At 45.5% G+C, this 19,311-nt stretch overlaps 1 protein-coding gene across 1 annotated transcript in view; it reads left to right on the top strand.

Annotated features, from left to right (window-relative positions):
• Positions 1-10,193: 10,193 nt before the first annotated feature.
• LOC311102517 (metastasis-associated protein MTA1-like) overlaps positions 10,194-19,311 on the top strand; it is a 69,742-nt gene continuing 60,624 nt past the window's right edge. Inside the window, exon 1 of the mRNA XM_084143880.1 lies at positions 10,194-10,300. Coding sequence (XP_084000006.1) covers positions 10,273-10,300 — 28 coding nt within the window. The 5' untranslated portion in view covers positions 10,194-10,272. The remainder of the gene's footprint in view (positions 10,301-19,311) is intronic.

A 19,311-nucleotide genomic window follows, 5' to 3' on the forward strand; every position in this document is an offset into this window, starting at 1 on the left:
CGACTTACAGTTAGTGCATACATTATTATTTTCATACTGGCCCCCCGTGGGAAACGAACCCACAACCCTGGCGTTGCAAACGCCATGCTCTATCAACTGAGCTACCTCCCTGCCTGCCATTCCCTCCCCTACCCTGGACGACGCTGGGCCAATTGTGCGCCGCCCCATTGGTCTCCCGGCTGCGGCCGGCTACAGCAGAGCCTGGATTTGAACCAGGATCTCTAGTGGCACAGCTAGCACTGCAATGCAGTGCCTTAGACCACTGCGCCACTCGGCGCAAACTAGTCCTGCAAGCTCTGGTTTTGTCGCACCTTGTTGTATGGTCAGGTGCACCAAAATAATGACTAGAAAAGCTGTAGCTAGAGCAGAGCAGCACGTCTGGCCCCGAAATGTACACGAAGGGTCAATGTCAATAACATGTAGGTCAGACTCTCCTTGTTCAGAGTGGAGGAGAGATTTACTGCATCACTGCTGGTCTTTGTAAGAAGTATTGATGTGCTGAAAGTACAGAATTGTCTGTTCAGCCAGTTAAAACACAGCTCAAAACCTATACATACCCCACAAGAAACACAATCAGAGGTCTCTTCACAGTCGCCAAGTCCAGAAGAGCGGCTGGGAGACTCACATTACTGTATAGAGCAATAACTACATGGAATTCTCTTCCACCTCAGGTAACTCAGGCAAGCAATACATTTTGTTAAAAAAAAAAAAACAGGATAAAACAGCACCTCAAGGAACAATGAGGAGACACACTCTAACACACACACACACACACACACACACATCATTCTTATTCTTATTAATTTAATTATTTTTCTTTATTTTCTCTTATTATTATTACTTCTAAAATAGTCGTATTGTTTGTTTAGTCGTAGTGTTCTTAGTAAAACATGTGTGTTGCTGCTCCTGTTCATTACAGTTCTGCATTTTGTCATGCTCTACGTTTTGTGTGAACCTCAGGAAGAATAGCTGCTGCTTCTTCAACAGCTAATGGGGATCAGAATAAAAATTAAAAATAAAATCATTTGGGGTCATCAAATCATCTTAAAGTAAATGTATTATGTTATACAATCCTCTTCTTTTTTTTTTTTACACTGCTTCAGATGGTTCATATGGTTAAAAATGATCTGTTTTGCTCTTGATGAAGTACTGTTTGCTCATTTGCTCATTACTGTAATGCGGTCTCTCATCTACCATAACATGGATCTCATTACCGAAATGCATCATCAATGATAAAATATTCCTAGAATAATATTACAGAAATCAAAATATTTGAGCTGTGCATAAAATGTGTAATTTGCTCTTTATATTTATGTACTTTTTTTTTATATTAATAATAGTTTAAAACAGAAATAATAAAACAAATCCAGGTTATGAACATGAGACACGTTACGTTAATGAGATCTGATTAAAATCAAAATGTCATTTTTTATGAAATATTGTTGTAATAACTCTCCTGTATCTCAGGTTTTAAAAAAAATCAACATTTTCACCTTGCTATTTTTTGTTTCTAACTTTACAAGTGTTAGGGTAATGAGTTTTGTATGTGCATGGTCTTGGAAAATGTGTAAAAAATCATTAAATCTGAACAGTTAAGATGATTAATTTAACATAGACAATAATTTAAGATGGTAATTTATCCATTACAAAATAAAAAATGTTTGTATTTTCAAAATTGACCAAGAGTAATACCAAGTTCGTGAGAATCACCCAGATGCTGGTTCTGGTGGTGAGTGAGATCTCGACTAGCCATACCCTAATATAAACACCCTCCTTCACGGCACTGCCCTTATCTTGCCATGGACTCTCTCGCCACACCCAAACGGACAATCTTCACCATTCACACTTTCTCTCTCACACAGGCACACCCACGCAGGCACATGCACGCGGGCACGCACGTACACACACACAAAATTATTTCTTCCTAATCTAACAGACCAACAGGAAAAGGAACGGTAAGGCGAGGGCAAAAACGGTGGAAACAAAAACTCAGTGCCTCAATAAATAAGAATAAGATGATCTCAGCGTTAATGGAGGTCAGCAGAGGCTCCAGCTCTATTAGCTGGCCTGCCCAGGTCCTCGGTCTAAACAACGCTGACGGTGTGACTCAAACAGCCTCAAAAAGCATAATAAATAAATGACAGAAGTGTCATATCCGGATCATCAGGGATCGCTGCACAGCCTGAACAGACTGCCCTGTCTGTTGTTCACTCAACACTGCTGTGAACGGAGCATGTGAGGACAATGGAGAAAGATGTGTTTGCTGTGACCTCTGCTGGCGAAGAGAGGAACCTGCACCTTAGTGCATCATTGTACTCATGATATTCATGTCTCAGGTCTCATGTAGATGGAGCCCTTGACTCAACGCAGTTTGCATACAGGAAGAACAGATCAGTGAAGGATGCAGTCCTGACGGTGTTGCACAGTGCCGTGACACACCTGGGGAGGCCTCACTCTTATGTGAGCTTCCTTTTCCTGGACTTCTCCTGTGGTTTTAACTGCATGCAGCCTCACCACAAACTATCCTACCTATAGGTGGACCCCAGCATTACCTTGTGGGTGCTGGACTTCCTGTTGAACAGGGGGAGGTATGTCAAGTTCAACAACACAACATCCCTTCCTCTGTGTACTTCTACCGGTTCCTCAAGGAACTGTCATCTCTCCAGTGCTATTTTCCATTTACGCCAATGACCTGAGAGGTTCTTGGCAGTGAAATATACAGATGACACCGCCCATGTCGTCCTCTAAGATGACACACTGCACTTCCAAACAGAAGTTAACAGGGTTCATGACTGGTGCAATAACAACTACAAAACAAAATAACTGCTCATTGATTTCCGGAGGAAGGCAAACCCAGTGAGACACCTAGTCCTGGGTGGTGAAGAGGTAGAGAGAGTGGAGAGTTTTAAGTACCTGGGAACCATCATGGACACTCTCTTTTAATGCCAACTGGCAGAACATCAATACAAAGTGCCAACAACGACTGTACCTCCTGCGAAGGATACCCTCCAACTACTGCACCAGACTGAGACAACTCTATGTCAACACCCAGATACCCTCCAACTACTGCACCAGACTGAGACAACTCTATGTCAACACCCAGATACCCTCCAACTACTGCACCAGACTGAGACAACTCTATGTCAACACCCAGATACCCTCCAACTACTGCACCAGAATGAGACAACGGAATGTCAACACCCAGATACCCTCCAACTACTGCACCAGACTGAGACAACTCTATGTCAACACCCAGATACCCTCCAACTACTGCACCAGACTGAGACAACTCCCAGGTACTTAAAACTCTCCACTCTCTCTACCTCTTCACCCTCCAACTACTACACCAGACTGAGACAACGGAATGTCAACACCCAGATACTCTCCAACTACTGCACCAGACTGAGACAACGGAATGTCAACACCCAGATACCCTCCAACTACTGCACCAGACTGAGACAACTCTATGTCAACACAAGGCTACTCTCCAACTACTGCACCAGACTGAGACAACGGAATGTCAACACCCAGATACTCTCCAATTACTACACCTGCCATATAGAGAGTGTGCTGACTTTCTGTTTACTGGCCTTGACTTTCTGTTTACTGGCCTGGTACAGTGGGCTGTTAGTGGCCTGGTACTTTGGGCTGTCAGTGGCCTGGTACTTTGGGCTGTCAGTGGCCTGGTACTTTGGGCTGTCAGTGGCCTGGTACATTGGGCTGTTAGTGGCCTGGTACTTTGGGCTGTCAGTGGCCTGGTACGGTGGGCTGTCAGTGGCTTGGTACGGTGGGCTGTCAGTGCCTGGTACTTTGGGCTGTCAGTGGCCTGGTACTTTGGGCTGTCAGTGGCCTGGTACTTTGGGCTGTCAGTGGCCTGGTACGGCGGGCTGTCAGTGGCCTGGTACGGTGGGCTGTCAGTGACCTGGTACTTTGGGCTGTCAGTAGCCTGGTACGGTGGGCTGTCAGTGGCCTGGTACGGTGGGCTGTCAGTGGCCTGGTACTTTGGGCTGTCAGTGGCCTGGTACTTTGGGCTGTCAGTGGCCTGGTACGGTGGGCTGTCAGTGGCCTGGTACGGTGGGCTGTCAGTGGCCTGGTACTTTGGGCTGTCAGTAGCCTGGTACGGTGGGCTGTCAGTGGCCTGGTACGGTGGGCTGTCAGTGGCCTGGTACTTTGGGCTGTCAGTGGCCTGGTACTTTGGGCTGTCAGTGGCCTGGTACGGTGGGCTGTCAGTGGCCTGGTACTTTGGGCTGTCAGTGGCTAATAAGGGTATCCTCAGGCGGACTGTGAACATGGAGTCCAAGCTCAGTGGGCTGCAGTGCAGGGGACTTCAGGACCTCTATGATAAACGGGCAAGGGACAAGGACAAACGCATCATAGAGGACCGCACACACAATCTTGCCCAATGTTTTGAGCTGCTGCCTTCCGGAAGGAGTTTAAGGGTCCCACTGTTCAGCAAGAATAGGAGCAAGGCAAGCTTCATTCTATCAGCCACCGGGCTGCTGAACCGTGGGACATAGCACAGAGGTGGAGACCCAATACATGGTGAGTAGGCCGCAGAGACTTTGAATATGTGTAAATGTAAGTGTGACTTGTGTACTAACTTTCCAATTTTCCATACTCCATGTATTATAGTGTGTTGTGTTTGTGTATTTGTATGCTTATGTCCCAGAATGAATGTCCATGTAACTGGACAATAAAGTACAAAAGTACAGTATATCTTATCGTATCGCATGGAAGTAATGAAGAATGGGACAATAGTGCCCCCTGCTGTCTAATACTTGTATACAATACACTTCATTGCAAAAATATGGTTGTACTGTTGAGCTTCTGTACTTTAGGTGGCTTACTCAATAACTGCTGTTTTGAATTTAGTAATAGCACACACCATGGACTGTATCATGTTTGCATGGAATAGGATTGTATACATAGAATAATAACTGATGGGGGATTTGGGACCCTAAGGGGTTTCTCTGGATTTTTAGCATGCTCCAAAAGGATGTTGGGAAAGCAGTTGTATTATTGCTACATTTCCTGTCGCCCACTGAGATATTCCACAGATTTGGCATGAGTGATGATACATTTCCTCTACATGAGTCAGAGCACACACGCACAGGCACACGCATGGACACCCACATACCCACACACCAGTACAGGAATGGAGTGGTGGAGTAACAACAATCCCATTATCTCAAAGCCTTCCTCAGTGATAATGTGGTTGCGTCCCAAATGGCACCCTATTCCCTATATAGTGCACTACTTTTGACCAGAGCAGCCTGTGTTCTGGATGTAATTACAACTCCTGGTAAAGGGATTCAGGTATTCAGGCCAGAGAAGAAGTTAAAAGGCAGAGAAAACCTAATCCTCAGACAAGTGGAATGGAGGCTGGAAACTGGCTTAATTGACTTCCTCTGTTTTCTCTATTTCTCCTATGTCTCTCGCAGTTGTCTGACCATGACCGTGTCACAGACAGGGCTATGGGAAGAGGAGAGAGAGGGGAGAGGTCATCAAGGCTGCGTTCCAGGCTGACTATATTACAGTCACCTGCCAGATCTCAAAACATATCAACTGTGAAGCCGATGATGTGGCATGTAACCATTGGTTGATGAGCACAATGTGACTGTTATGTAGTCAACCTGGAACGGGGGCAGTATCTTTCTGGCCAATTAAACGTCACTGCCTGACTCAGTGTGGTTCATTAGGGAAAACAGCTGGATTGTACAGCGCTCTGATATCACAAACATCTGGATGAAAAGCCAGCCAATCAAAGACAACATCTGTACAGCAGCCAGAGAGCAGCCAAGCAAACAAACAGCATGATGCAGGAACTCATATTCACAGTTCCCAGTTCCCCACAAACACACACGCATGTACGCACGCGCGAGTGCAAATGTTCTTCTTGTTCAAATTGCCTACAGGACAGTTACGGTAGCACAGACTGGTCCAAACACACCAAGACAGTCGTGAAGAGGGCACGACAAAGCCTATTCCCCCTCAGGAGACTAAAAAGATTTGGCATGGGTCCTCAGATCCTCAAAAAATTCTACAGCTGCACCATCGAGAGCATCCTGACTGGTTGCATCACCGCCTGGTATGGCAACTGCTTGGCCTCTGACCGCAAGGCACTACAGAGGGTAGTGCGTACGGCCCAGCACATCACTGGGGCAAAGCTCCCTGCCATCCAGGACCTCTATACCAGGCGGTGTCAGAGGAAGGCCCTCAAAATTGTCAAAGACTCCAGCCACCCTAGTCATAGACTGTTCTCTCTGCTACCGCACGGCAAGCGGTACCGGAGTGCCAAGTCTAGGTCCAAAAGACTTCTCAACAGCTTCTACCCCCAAGCCATAAGACTCCTGAACAGCTAATCATGGCTACCCGGACTATTTGCACTGCCCCCCCACCCCATCCTTTTTACGCTGCTGCTACTCTGTTAAGTATTTATGCATAGTCACTTTAACTCTACCCACATGTACATATTACCTCAACTACCTCAACTAGCCGGTGCCCCCGCACATTGACTATGCAACGGTACCCCCCTGTATATATAGCCTCCCTACTGTCACTTTATTTTACTGTATATATAGCCTCCCTACTGTCACTTTATTTTACTTCTGCTCTTTTTTTCTCAACACTTTTTTGTTGTTGTTTTATTCTTACTTTTTTGTTTAAAATAAATGCACTGTTGGTTAAGGGCTGTAAGTAAGCATTTCACTGTAATGTCTGCACCTGTTGTATTCAGCGCATGTGACCAATAAAATTTGATTTGATTTGATTTGAATATGTTCCGGAGTTCATCCGATGGCATTGCAGAGTTTACCACATCAGTACATCGATGAAGTCGTCCCCACAGTGACTTTACATACTGAACATATCCCAACCAGAAGCAATGGATTACAGGCAACATCCGCACTGAGTTAAGGGCTAGAGCTGCCACTTTCAAGGAGCGGGACACTAATCCAGACTCTTAGAAGAAATCCCGTTACGACCTCAGACGAGCCATCAAACAGGCAAACAGTCAAAACAGGTCTAAGATTGAATCCTACTACTCCGGCTCGGATGCTCGACGGATTACCAGAGCATGCGCTGACCAGCTGGCAAGTGTCTTCCTTGACATTTTCAACCTCTGTAACCTCTGTAATACCTACATGTTTCAAGTGGACCACCACAGTCCCTGCGCCCAAGAGACTATCGCCCTGTAACACTCACATCTGTAGCGATGAAAGGCTTTGAAAGGCTGGTCATGGCTCACATCAACACCATCTCCCAGACACCCTGGACCCACTCCAATTCACATACCACCCCAACAGATCCACAGATGATGCAATCTCTATTGCACTCCACACTGCCCTCTCCCACCTGGACAAGAGGAACACCTATGTGAGAATGCTGTTCATTGACTACAGCTCATCATTCAACACCAGTGTCCTCCAAGCTCATCACTAAGCTAAGGACCCTGGGACTGAACACCTCTCTCTCTCTGCAACTGAATTCTGGACTTCCTGACAGGCCACCCCCAGGTGGCGAGGGTAGGCAACAACACATCCGCCACGTTGACCCTCAACACGGGGGCCCCTCAGGGGTGTGTGCTTAGTCCCCTCCCTGTTCACCCACGACTGTGTGGCAGCGCACAACTCCAACACCATCATTAAGTTTGCTGACGACATGACAGCGTTAGGCCTGATCACCGACGATGATGAGACAGCCTATAGGGAGGAGGTCAGAGACCTGGCAGTGTGGTGCCAGGACAAAAACCTCTCCCTAAACATCAGCAAGACAAAGGAGCTGATCGTGGACTACAGGAAACGGCGGGCCGAGCATGCCCCCATTCACATCGACGGGGCTGTATTGGAGCGGGTCGAGAGCTTCAGGTTCCTCTGTGTCCACATCACTAAGGATCTATTATTGTCCACACACACCAACAGAGTCGTGAAGAGGGCATGACAATGCCTCTTCCCCCTCAGGAGGCTGAAAAGATTTGGCATAGGCCAGATCCTCAAAGTTCTACAGCTGCACCATTGAGAGCATCTTGGGATGGCAACTGTGTAATGTCCAGTACATCACTGGGGCCGAGCTCCCTGCCATCCAGGACCTCTATACCAGGCGATGTCAAAGGAAAGCCCTAAAAATGGTCAAAGACTTCAGCCACCCAAGTCATAGACTGTTCGCTCTGCTACCGCATGGCAAGCTGCACCGCTGCACCAAGTCTGGAACCAACAGGACCCTGAACAGCTTCTACCCCCATGCCATAAGATTGCTAAATAGTTAGTTAAATACTTAACCAAATAGCTGTTAGTTAACTAATTTTACTCATCACATACGCTGCTGCTACTGTTTATAATCTATCCTGTTGCCTAGTCACTTTAAACCTACCTATATGTACATATACAGTATACCTCAATTACCTCATACCCCTGCACATCAACTCGGTACTGGTACCCCTTGTATATAGCCAAGTTATCGTTACTCATTGTGTATTTATTATTACTTTTATTATTACATGTTATTACTTTTCTATTATTCCTCTATTTTTCTCTCTGCATTGTTGGGAAGGGCCCGTAAGGAAGCATTTCACTGTTAGTCTACACCTGTTGTTTACAAAGCATGTGACAAATAAAATTTGATTTGAGAGCACATTGGCTTGGGTTAGATCCCTGTTGATGAATGCAGGCTAGGATAGTGTAGTCACAAGAGGATGCTGTCTGGTTGTAATTCCAATAAGCTGGACAACAATGTCGGTAAAAGTATAGAAGTGCCACCCTACAGTGGCATATAGGCAGACATGCACGCACATACACAAGCGCACACACAAGCGGGCGCACACACACAAGGGCGCGCACACACACACACTGTTACTTCATCTTGAATGTGCAAGTAGACAAAAGTATACCTGCCTACTGTTGCATAGAATTACTTCACTGCGAGTGCACTTATGGTAAAATATATATAGACCTGTGATTGGCTTACCATGGTCACATGACTGCAGATTTTGGTCCCTCTGCACTTGGCTTAGTAATTGTAGTTTCCATATGATATAGATCAGATGTACACCACGGACTTCCTCCATGCCTCCATTTACATTGAAAACCACCTCAACAAACACAGAGGAAGAACCAGAGACCTAGGAGACAATCTCTGCTCTGATAAAATACCCTATCTGTGTCTCTCTCTCGGTCTGTCTGTCTGTCTGTCTGTCTCTCTCTGTCTCTGTCTGTCTGCTTGCCTGTCTGTTGGTGTGTCAGTCTGTCTGTCTGTCAGTCTGTCTGTTGGTCTGTCTGTCTTATTGTCTGTCTGCCTCGGCCATGTTTTCATGGTAACCATCTCCTTGCTTGGACCCAGACATATCACACACCACAGCTCTCTAGATGAGGCATCATTGAAGCTGTCCAAACCAGAAAGACTACTGTGTGGGTAGTGGGTACCTAACTATTTTATCAAACAGTTCTAAACAGCACATCTCCTAATTACGTTTTACCCAATTTTGTTCAGAATTAGCTGCTGTGTGATGTCAATGTTGGCCTACCAGTTTAGGACGTGTTGCCTAATCATGGTTTTCTATTCTACTTTGTTTTACTCTTATCCTTTAGAAAACATATGAGAGATGAAGAGAATGAAACTCTACATTGTCTGATAGTAATTAAAAACACATTTTGAAAATAGAGGTTGTTACATTTAGTTAATATAGCCTAGTAAGACTACAACATTTTCCATCTCCGCTTCTGTCTTCCATTTGAACATGATGGGACAATGAAGCCAAGGGAGATTAACATAAATTAGAAAAGGAACTGACCACAAAAATGTATTGTAGTCTAGTCATATGAAAGTTTAATTCAATCAAACAGCTGAACAGTTGAATACATTTTCCATCTAGTAGTGAGTCTGAGGTAAGTAACTGGCAAGGTCACACCAGCAACAGCATTGTTGTGTTGTGTGAGAGGGCAGTGACGCTGAATAGTGCCCCCCTCCCCTTCCCAATTCCGCTGCCTTAGCGGCAGCCCACTCCTCGCTCCTGCACCGACCTCCAGGGGAAACCGCTTTGTTACTAACCGTATCCACATTTTACGCGGGTTACCCAAGTCCGACTCAATTAAAATACAGTACCCCCAGAGAAGTAGGTTTTGGAGAAAAAACGTGTACTGTCTCTTTAAGATCTCTTGGCTAGGCTGCTTCGTATTGATCAATCCACCATTTTCCAACACACAGCCGCGGCAGTGGTAACACAGCGACAGCAACGGCGAGAGCTAACCCTACCTGGAGACGCCAGGACCCGGGGCAGTCATGGCAGCGAACATGTACCGGGTTGGAGGTAAGGGGGAACACATTTTGGGACAATTGTGTATCCTCTATGTTGCGCTCGCCCGGTTCGTCGCAGGTTTTGCAGCATGTTTTTACCCTTCCTCTTTTATATCCTAAAGCTAAAGTGCCTTGTGCTTCAATCAGTGATGAAGACGATGGTGACTGTGAGGAGGAGGATGGTGATGAAGAGGAGTCTCGTAGAGCTAGGGATCGACCCCGGGTTTTTGTCGTTGTTGTTTCCATACCGTATCGCTATTGTTGTTACACAAACCAATATGATCGTCTTTGGTAGGCCTAACAACATTTGTTTTCATTAAAATAGTTAAACCACGATTCGCTTTTAAAAGTAAAGTTTGGCTTGCCAGTCAGCTACCAAACGTTAGCTAGCTAGGTTGCTAATAGGCTATTTGGCTCTGTGGAGAGAGTGAGTGTGAGTCAGAATTAAAGGAATTAGCTAGAATACTAATTTAATAGGGTCTCTATGGTGCGAGTGTTCTGAGGCAGGGCAGTATGGCTATTGCTGGTCACTGAAGTTAGCTAATTTAATACGGTAGGTAGATAGCTACCTTTTCAGAATTATAATAAATGACAATAGTTGTCTATTTTCTAATCCAAGTAGTTGTATTATATTAGACTGAATTTAAATATTATACCCAAAGCAATAGTTTAGTGACTAGTCTACTCAGGTTCAGGTTGAGTTAATGTAATAGTGAAGACATCAAAACTATGAAATAACACATATGGAATCATGTAGTTACCAAAAAAAGTGTTAAACAAATCAAAATATATTTTATATTTGAGATTCTTCAAATAGTCACCCTTTGCCTTGATGACAGCTTTGCACACTCTTGGCATTCTCTCAACCAGCTTCATCTGGAATGCTTTTCCAACAGTCTTGAAGGAATTCCCACATGCTGAGCACTTGTTGGCTGCTTTTCCTTCACTCTACCGTCCGACTCATCCCAAACCATCTCAATTTGGTTGAGGTCGGGGGATTGTGGAGGACAGGTCATCTGATACAGCACTCCATCACTCTCCTTCTTGGTAAAATAGCCCTTACACAGCCTAGAGGTGTGTTTGGTCATTGACCTGTTGAAAAACAAAAGATAGTCCCACTAAGCCCAAACCAGATGGGATGGCGTATTGCTGCAGAATGCTTTGGGAACCATGCTGGTTAAGTGTGCCTTGAATTCTAAATAAATCACAGACAGTGTCACCAGCAATGCACCCCTACACCATAACACCACCTCCTCCATGTTTTACGGTGTGAAATACACATGCAGAGATCATCCGTTCACCCACACCGCATCTCACAAAGACACGGTGGTTGGAACCAAAAATCTCAAATTTGGACTCGAGACCAAAGGACACATTTCCACCGGTCTAATGTCCATTGCTCGTCTTTCTTGGCCCAAGCAAGTCTCTTCTTCTTATTGGTGTCCTTTAGTAGTGGTTTCTTTGCAGCAATTTGACCACGAGGGCCTGATTCACACAGTCTCCTCTGAACAGATAATAATAATAATAATATGCCACTTAGTAGATGCTTTTATCCAAAGCGACTTACAGTCATGCATACATTTTTGTGTATGGGTGATCCCGGTGATCGAACCCACTACCCTGGCGTTACAAGTGCCGTGCTCTACCAGCTGAGCTACAGAGGATCACGTTGGGATGTGTCTGTTACTTGAACTCTGGGAAGCATGTATTTGGGAAGCAATTTATGAGGCTGGTAACTCTAATTAACTTATCCTCTGCAGCAGAGGTAACTCTGGGTCTTCCATTCCTGTGGCGGTCCTCATGAGAGCCAGTTTCATCATAGCACTTGATGGTTTTGAAGAAACTTTCAAAATTCTTGAAATGTTCCATATTGACTGACCTTCATGTCTTAAAGTAATGATGGACTGTTGTTTCTCTTTGCTTATTTGAGCTGTTCTTGCCATAATATGGATTTGGTCTTTTACCAAATAGGGCTATCTTCTGTATACCCCCCTCTACCTTGTCACAACACAACTGATTGGCTCAAATGCATTAAGAAGGAAATACATTCCACAAATTAACTTTTATGAAGGCACACTTGTTAATTGAAATGCATTCCAGGTGACTACCTCATGAAGCTGGTTGAGAGAATGCCAAGAGTGTGCAAAGCTGTCATCAAGGCAAAGGGTGGCTATTTGAAGTATCTCAAATATAAAAAATATTTTGATTTGTTTAACACTTTTTTGGTTACTACATGATTCCATATGTGTTATTTCATAGTTTTGATGTCTTCACTATTATTCTACAATGAAGAAAATAGGAAAAATAAAGAAAAACCCTTGAATGAGTAGGTGTTTTAAAACTTTTGACCGGTAGTGTATATATCTATATCAACATGTAAAGTGTTGGTTTCATGAACGGAAATAAAAGATCCCAGAAATGTTCCATAAGCACAAAAAGCTTATTTCTCTCAAATTTTATGCACAAATTTGTTTACATCCCTGTTAGTGAGCATTTCTCCTTTGCCAAGATAATCCATCCACCTGACAGGTGTGGCATATCAAGAAGCTGATTAAACAGAATAGTCAGTACACAGGTGCATCTTGTGCTGGGTACAATAAAAAGCCACTCTACAATGTGCAGTTTTGTCACACAACACAATGCCACAGATGTCTCATGTTTTGAGGGATTGTGCAATTGGCATGCTGACTGCAGGAATGTCCACCAGAGCTGTTCCCAGAGAATTGAATGTTAATTTCTTTACCATAAGCCAACTCCAACTTTGTTTTAGAGAATTTGGCAGTACGCCCAACCGGCATCACAACCGCAGTCCACGTGTATGGCGTCGTGTGGGCGAGCGTCAACGTTATGAACAGAGTGCACCATGGTGACGGTGGGGTTATGGTATGGACAGGCATAAGCTACGGACAACGAACACAATTGCATTTTATCGATGGCAATTTGAATGCACAAAAATGCCGTAATGAGATCCCATTGTGAGGCCCATTTTTTTCAAGGTATCTGTGACCAACAGATGCATATCTGTATTCCCAGTCATGTGAAATCCATAGATTAAGGCCTAATGAATTTATTTCAATTGACTGATAAAAAATATAAACGCAACAATTTCAAGGATTTTACTGAGTTACAATTCATAAAAGGAAATCAGTCAATTGAAATAAATTCATTAGGGCCTAATCTATGGATTTCACATGACTGGGCAGGGGCGCAGTCATAGGCCCACCCACTTGGGATCCAGGCCCACCCAGCCAATCAGAATGAGTTTTCCCCCACAAAAGGGCTTTATTACAGACAGAAATACTCCTCAGTTTCATCAGCTGTCTGGGTGGCTGGTCTCAGACGATCCCGCAGGTGAAGAAGCTGGATGTGGAGGTCCTGGGCTGGCGTGTTTATACGTAGTCTGTGGTTGTGAGGCCGGTTGGACGTGGTTCCAAATTCTCTAAAACGACATGGTAGAGAAATTAACATTTAAATTCTCAGGCAACAGCTCTGGTGGACATTCCTGCAGTCACCATGCTAATTGCACACTCCCTCAATTTGAGACATCTGTGGCATTGTGTTGTGACACCACTGCACATTTTAGAGTGGCCTTTTATTGTCCCCAACACAAGGTGCACCTGCGTAATGATCATGCTGTTTAATCATCTTCTTGATATGCCACACCTGTCAGGTGGATTAATTATCTTGGCAAAGGAGAAATGCTCACTAACAGGAATGTAAACAAATTTGTGAAATAAGCTTTTTGTGCATTTGGAACATTTCTGGGATCTTTTGTTTCAGCTCATGAAACATGAGACCAACACTTTACATGTTGCGTTTATATTTTTGTTCTGTGTTTGTGTTTTACTTTTCAAACGATAACTATGGCCAATAACCATCATCCAAAATTCCATGACGGTCACAGCCCTAACCTCAACAACACAGTGTCAGCAGCACCAGGGTACTGCTTGCCGTGCGGTAGCAGAGAGAACCGTCTATGACTTGGGTGACTGGAGTCTATGACAATTGTTTGGGCCTTCCTCTGACACCGCCTAGTATATAGGTCCTGGATGTATATAGGTCCTGGATGGCCTAGTATATAGGTCCTGGATGGCAGGAAGCTTGGCCCCAGTGATATACTGGGCCGTACGCACTACCCTCTGTAGCGCCTTACGGTCAGATGCCGAGCAGCCGCCACACCAGGCGGCGATGCAACCGGCCAGGATGCTCTCGATGGTGCAGCTGTATAACTTTTTGAGGATCTTGGGATCCATGCCAAAACCTTTGTCTCCTGAGGGGGAAATGGTGTTGTCGTGCCCTCTTCACGACTGTCTTTGTGTGTTTGGACCATGATAGTTTTTTGGTGATGTGGACATCAAGGAACTTGAAACTCTATCCGCTCCACTACAGCTCCGTCGATGTTAAGGGGGGCCTGTTCGGCCCTCCTTTTCCTGTAGTCCATGATCAGCTCCTTTGTCTTGCTCACGTTGAGGGAGAGGTTGTTGTCTTGGCACCACACTGCCAGGTCTCTGACCTCCTCCTTATAGGCTGTCTCATCGTTGTCGGTGATCAGGCCTACCACTGTTGTGTCGTCAGCGAACTTAATGATGGTTTTGGAGTCGTGCTTGGCCACGTAGTTGTGGGTGAACAGGGAGTACAGGAGGAGACTAAGCACACACCCGGAGTGCCAAGTCTAGGTCCAAAAGGCTCCTTAACAGCTTCTACCCCCAAGCCATAAGACTGCTGAACAATTTAATCGGGTGGCCACCCGGGCTATTTGCATTGACGCCCCCCCCCCCCCCCCCTTTGTTTTTACACTGCTGCTGCTCACTGTTTATTATCTATGCATAGTCACTTTACCCCTACCTACATGTACAAATTACCTCGACTAACCTGTACCCCCCGCACATTGACTTGGTACCGGTACCCCCTGTATAGCCTCGTATTGTTATTTTATTGTGCTACTTTTTATTTAATTTGTAACTTCATTTTAAATTTAGTAAATATTTTCTTAACTCTATTCCTTGAACTGCATTGTTGGTTAAGGGCTTGTAAGTAAACATTTCACGGTAAGGTCTACACCTGTTGTATTCGGCGCATGTGACAAATAAGATTTGATTTGAATGTGACGGATGGGGTCAATGGGACCAGTCATGGAGGAGACAATACTATATAACAGCCTAGTCTACCCTCTCTTATTATTCATACATGTCAACTGGCTGTCAGCTGTTTATGAACACGTTGTTTTTCAGACAAGTGAGACAACTCATTGTTAAGAAATATATTTTATGAACGCTAGCTATGGTTTGGTTCAGGCACTGTGTAGAAATGGTGTGGATTGTGTGTGTGTCATTGTGTCTGTCTGCATGTGATCATGCTGCTGTAAAGAGGAGACCCATGAATTGTTGTGGAAACAGCTGAATTAAAGCCACTCCTCTTCTGTGTTAAACATAGTCACTCAGCGCACACTGAGACCAGCTACATTATTTTCCCGTTTCCAGCAGATCATTTTAATTGATAGCTGAAAATGCAACTTTTTGACAGCAGATTCAGTACTGCTTTACACTCATTTTAGAAATGATGGACCTGTTTGATGGAACTGTTTGACAGTTTATTTCAAGAAGCTCTGATGAATGGCCAATCAATCAGAACCAAGATAATACAAGTAGGCCTAGATTTTAAAGAAAGAAATGGTTTTGAATTTCCATGTCAATCAATGACATTTATTTTATAAAGCCCTTTTCACATCAGCAGTTGTCACAAAGTGCCTTATAGATACCCAGCCTAAAACCCAAAAGAGCAAGCAATGCAGAAGCACACTGGCTAGGAAAAACTCCCTAGAAGGCAGGAAACTAGGAAGAAACCTAAAGAGGAACCAGGCACCAAGGGGTGGACGGTCCTCTTCTGACCCCCTACATTCCCTGTAGGTCCCCTGTTTGGACCTACTACCCTAGTCGTTGCCTTAGCTCTTCGGTACAATGGCGGACCACTGATGGCAGTACACTGATGTTCAGAAATGGCTTTGGTCACAATTAGGGTTCCGATTATGAGTTTGTCTCATAAGAGAGTCACACTTGTCAGTAGAAGAAGCACGCTTTGAAGCTCTGTGCAAGGATCCAGGATAAAACGGATGCCTCTCTGGCTGCCTTGTCCCCTTCTCCAGTCTAGGGCCTTGGCTTACATTTACAAATTGGTGCATTCACCCTATAGCCAGTGGGATAACCACTTTACTTTTTTTTTTGGGGGGGGTAGAAGGATTACTTTATCCTATCCCAGGTATTCCTTAAAGAGGTGGGGTTTCAAATGTCTCCGGAAGGTGGTGAGTGACTCCGCTGTCCTGGCGTCGTGAGGGAGCTTGTTCCACCATTGGGGTGCCAGAGCAGCGAACAGTTTTGACTGGGCTGAGCGGGAACTATGCTTCCGCAGAGGAAGGGGAGCCAGCAGGCCAGAGGTGGATGAACGCAATGCCCTCGTTTGGGTGTAGGGACTGATCAGAGCCTGAAGGTACGGAGGTGCCGTTCCCCTCACTGCTCCATAGGCAAGCACCATGGTCTTGTAACGGATGCGAGCTTCAACTGGAAGCCAGTGGAGTGTGCGGAGGAGGGGGGTGACGTGAGAGAACTTGGGAAGGTTGAACACCAGACGGGCTGCGGCATTCTGGATGAGTTGTAGGGGTTTAATGGCACAGGCAGGGAGCCCAGCCAACAGCGAGTTGCAGTAATCCAGACGGGAGATGACAAGTGCCTGGATTAGGACCTGTGCCGCTTCCTGTGTAAGGCAGGGTCGTACTCTCCGAATGTTGTAAAGCATGAACCTGCAGGATCGTGGTCACCGCCTTGATGTTAGCGGAGAACGACAGGGTGTTGTCCAGGGTCACGCCAAGGCTCTTCGCACTCTGGGAGGAGGACACAACGGAGTTGTCAACCGTGATGGCGAGATCATGGAACGGGCAGTCCTTCCCCGGGAGGAAGAGCAGCTCCATCTTGCCAGGGTTCAGCTTGAGGTGGTGATCCGTCATCCATACTGATATGTCTGCCAGACATGCAGAGATGCGATTCGCCACCTGGTTATCAGAAGGGGGAAAGGAGAAGATTAGTTGTGTATCGTCAGCGTAGCAATGATAGGAGAGGCCATGTGAGGATATGACAGCTTGGCTGGCATCAAAACAAAGCCTGGTTCCTCTCAAAGATGGCCAACACTTAGCAAGACCATTCTGGAGACAATGCTAGATCATCACAGAGAGGCACTGAGGACTTCCCTTGTGGCTGAAGGATGAACACAGTAGGCTTGCCAGGCCCTAATGTCTTTGTTTCCCCATTAGATCACTCTGCTGGAGAGAGAGAGCCTCTTCTGGCAGTGATGGCCCCAAAAGCCATTGTACCCTTTCTTTTTCCGATAGATCATTTGTTTCCACTAGTATATCACTCTTCTGGAGAGAGAGAAAGAGAGAGCGAGAGCCTCCTCTGGCATTTACCCTGAACATTTTATCCTCCAAAACCCAAGGAAATGGTCTGGATGGTCGTTATTGGATGTTAGAATCACACATCATTATTGTGAACTACAGGTAACTGCCAAAGTAAAGGAAACACCAACATAAAGTGTCTTAGTAGGGCATTGGGCCACCATGTGCCAGAACAGCTTCAATGCACATGGCATAGATTCTGCCAGTGTCTGGAACTCTATTGAAGGGATGCGACACCCATCTTCCACGAGAAATTCCATTTTTATTTATTTATATTTATTTATTTGATGGTGGTGGAAAACGCTATCTCAGGCGCCGTTCCAGAATCTCTCATAAGTGTTCAATTGGGTTGAGATCTGGTGACTGAGACGGCCATGGCATATGGTTTACATTGTTTTCATGCTCATCAAACCATTCAGTGACCACTCATGCCCTGTGGATGGGAACATTGTCATCCTATGGGGGCATAGCCATGGTAGCCAAAATAATGGTCTGCCCAGCGTTTTGATAGATGATCCTAAGCATGATTGGATGTTTTTGAAGCACCTCATTTACTCAAGTGTTTCCATTATTTTGGAAGTTACCTGTACCATCATAATATCCAAAACAGATGAGTTGTCTCTGGCATTGAGTGTCCCTGAACATTACCTTTAACAAAACCCATTGTACTCTTCCTCCTTACATCAGAGGAGAGAAAGCCAGAGAGTGGCTTGATCAGCAGCATCTACCTGGCATCTTCAGCTCATTGTCTCGGCTCACGCTAAATGAGCATGAAATTGCTATCATGGCCACTTTCGCTGTAGGCGTGTAGTCTCAGGCCCTGGGGTCAAAGGCCAGGAGAGGATCCAGTTAAGCTAGTTGCTGTGTATATCAATGATGTCGCTCTTGCTTGCTGCTGGTGACGCTCGGATCCACCTCTATGCGGATGACACCATTTTGTATACATCTGGCCCTTCATTGGACACTGTGTTAACAAACCTCCAAACGAGCTTCAACGCCATACAACACTCCTTCCGTAGCCTCCAACTGCTCTTAAACACTAGTAAAACTAAATGCATGCTCTTCAACCGAACGCTGTTTGCACCCACCCACCCGACTAGAATCACTACTCTCGGCGGGTCTGACCTAGAGTATGTGGACAACTACAAATACCTAGGTGTCTGGTTAGACTGTAAACTCTCCTTCCAGACTCACATTAAGCATCTCCAATCCAAAGTTAGATCTAGAATCGGCTTCCTATTTCGCAACAAAGCCTCTTTCACTCATGCTGCCAAACATGAATCACTGAATCACTGGACCTTTAACTCCGGATTCATCGCTACCAGCTAGCTGCAACAAAATGGACACTGTGGTCTGGCTAATCATCCTGAGCTAAGCCCATCTCCCGGCTATCTACCTCTCTGTCAACCGGACGGGACCACCTAGTGTTGACACGGAGCCCCGCCGATCCTACACGACTGGTCTGCCGACGAAATCGTCTGATGTGGTTACGACGTCGACCACGAAGATTCCATCTGCTAGCCCCGGCCCGCTAGCACACGCTAGCCGTGGCCTCTTACTCGCTAGTACTTTAGCAGCCTCCG

This window comes from Coregonus lavaretus, assembly GCF_964263955.1.
Source record: "Coregonus lavaretus genome assembly, chromosome: 27".
In the NCBI taxonomy this organism is placed as follows: domain Eukaryota; kingdom Metazoa; phylum Chordata; class Actinopteri; order Salmoniformes; family Salmonidae; genus Coregonus; species Coregonus lavaretus.